This window comes from Aplysia californica, unplaced genomic scaffold (assembly GCF_000002075.1).
Source record: "Aplysia californica isolate F4 #8 unplaced genomic scaffold, AplCal3.0 scaffold00960, whole genome shotgun sequence".
In the NCBI taxonomy this organism is placed as follows: Eukaryota; Metazoa; Mollusca; class Gastropoda; order Aplysiida; family Aplysiidae; genus Aplysia; species Aplysia californica.
Genome location: NW_004798230.1, coordinates 12,389 through 13,580, shown reverse-complemented (window position 1 = coordinate 13,580; position 1,192 = coordinate 12,389). Strand labels below are relative to the sequence as shown.

General features: G+C 41.4%; 1 protein-coding gene across 1 annotated transcript in view; it reads right to left on the bottom strand.

Annotated features, from left to right (window-relative positions):
- LOC106013521 (rootletin) overlaps positions 1-1,192 on the bottom strand; it is a gene marked incomplete in the record, with an annotated part of 17,616 nt that overhangs the window by 12,574 nt on the left and 3,850 nt on the right. The window contains 1 exon segment of the mRNA XM_035973038.1: positions 104-243. Coding sequence (XP_035828931.1) covers positions 104-243 — 140 coding nt within the window.

The following is a 1,192-nucleotide window of genomic DNA, read 5'->3' as shown; positions in this document are numbered from 1 at the left end:
CACACCACACACACACACCACACACACCCACACACACCCACCCACCCGCACACACACCCACACATACACCACACACACACACCACACACACACCCCCACCCACCGTGTAGCATCCAGTCTCTCCTGCAACACGCGCCGGTCATGTTCGCTGGAGGTGAGCGCGCGCTGTAGTTTGGTCAGCGTGTCCTCCAGCTCGTTGATCTTGGAGTTGCTGTCTGACAGGGACAGGTTCAGGGCTTGTACCTGATGACACACACACGACACACACACACGGGTCAAGGTCAACACACGACACGCGGTCAAGGTCAACACAGAGGACGCACCAGCCACCACAACAATGTGCTTCTCAATCCAACGGACTTTTCACAGAATTAACAAAACCCCAACAACTATTGACCTATTTCCTGCTTTCATTCCTCTTTTTGAAGGTAAATCTTACAAACCCCACAACAATTGGGTACAAATTCACCAAATCCTCATTGAGTTTGAGAACAGAGAAATGCATCACAACTTTTATTCGAGAAACCCCTGGCTTTAAATAGATGATTTTGGGTCAATTTATGGTATGTGGACTTTTTACCTAATATAATACTCCAATCACTTGTACATATCTAAACAGAGCTTACTCTTTGTGGTACAATCATCATCTTTCAGATTTCTCTCCTACAACTTTCATTAATTTCGCCTATTAAGTAACAAAATGTCCTTATTTCTCAAAACTTCAATTTTGGACGTTTTTTCTCATCTACTTTTCTACTTTCTTTGTGATTCCAGTGAAATTTTCAGGGCTCGTTATTCACACCATAACCTAACTTTATACAGGTGGAAAATAAAATGGATGCATTCATAAGTGAGTTACATGGACGGTTATGTAATCCAATTGAGAGGCATGAAGGAGTGGGTCAGTTATCCATCTCTGACCTTTATCTTCTTTAAGATATCCAAGATCCCAACTGTAGACAATTTTGTATTGAGTATATGTATCAAGGTACCAAATTTGAAAATAACAAATCCTATTTACTTTTATGAAAGCTGTTTATTTTTCAATATGGCGGCTGTTACCATGGCAACCGTAGACTTAAACCCAAAAAATTAAAGTTACATTTTAGAGATGTTTTCCTGTTCTACCTCCTTGCTATAAGGCTTTATCTGAGAGGTCACAGTTACCGTGATAGGCTTATAAACCAGCTAC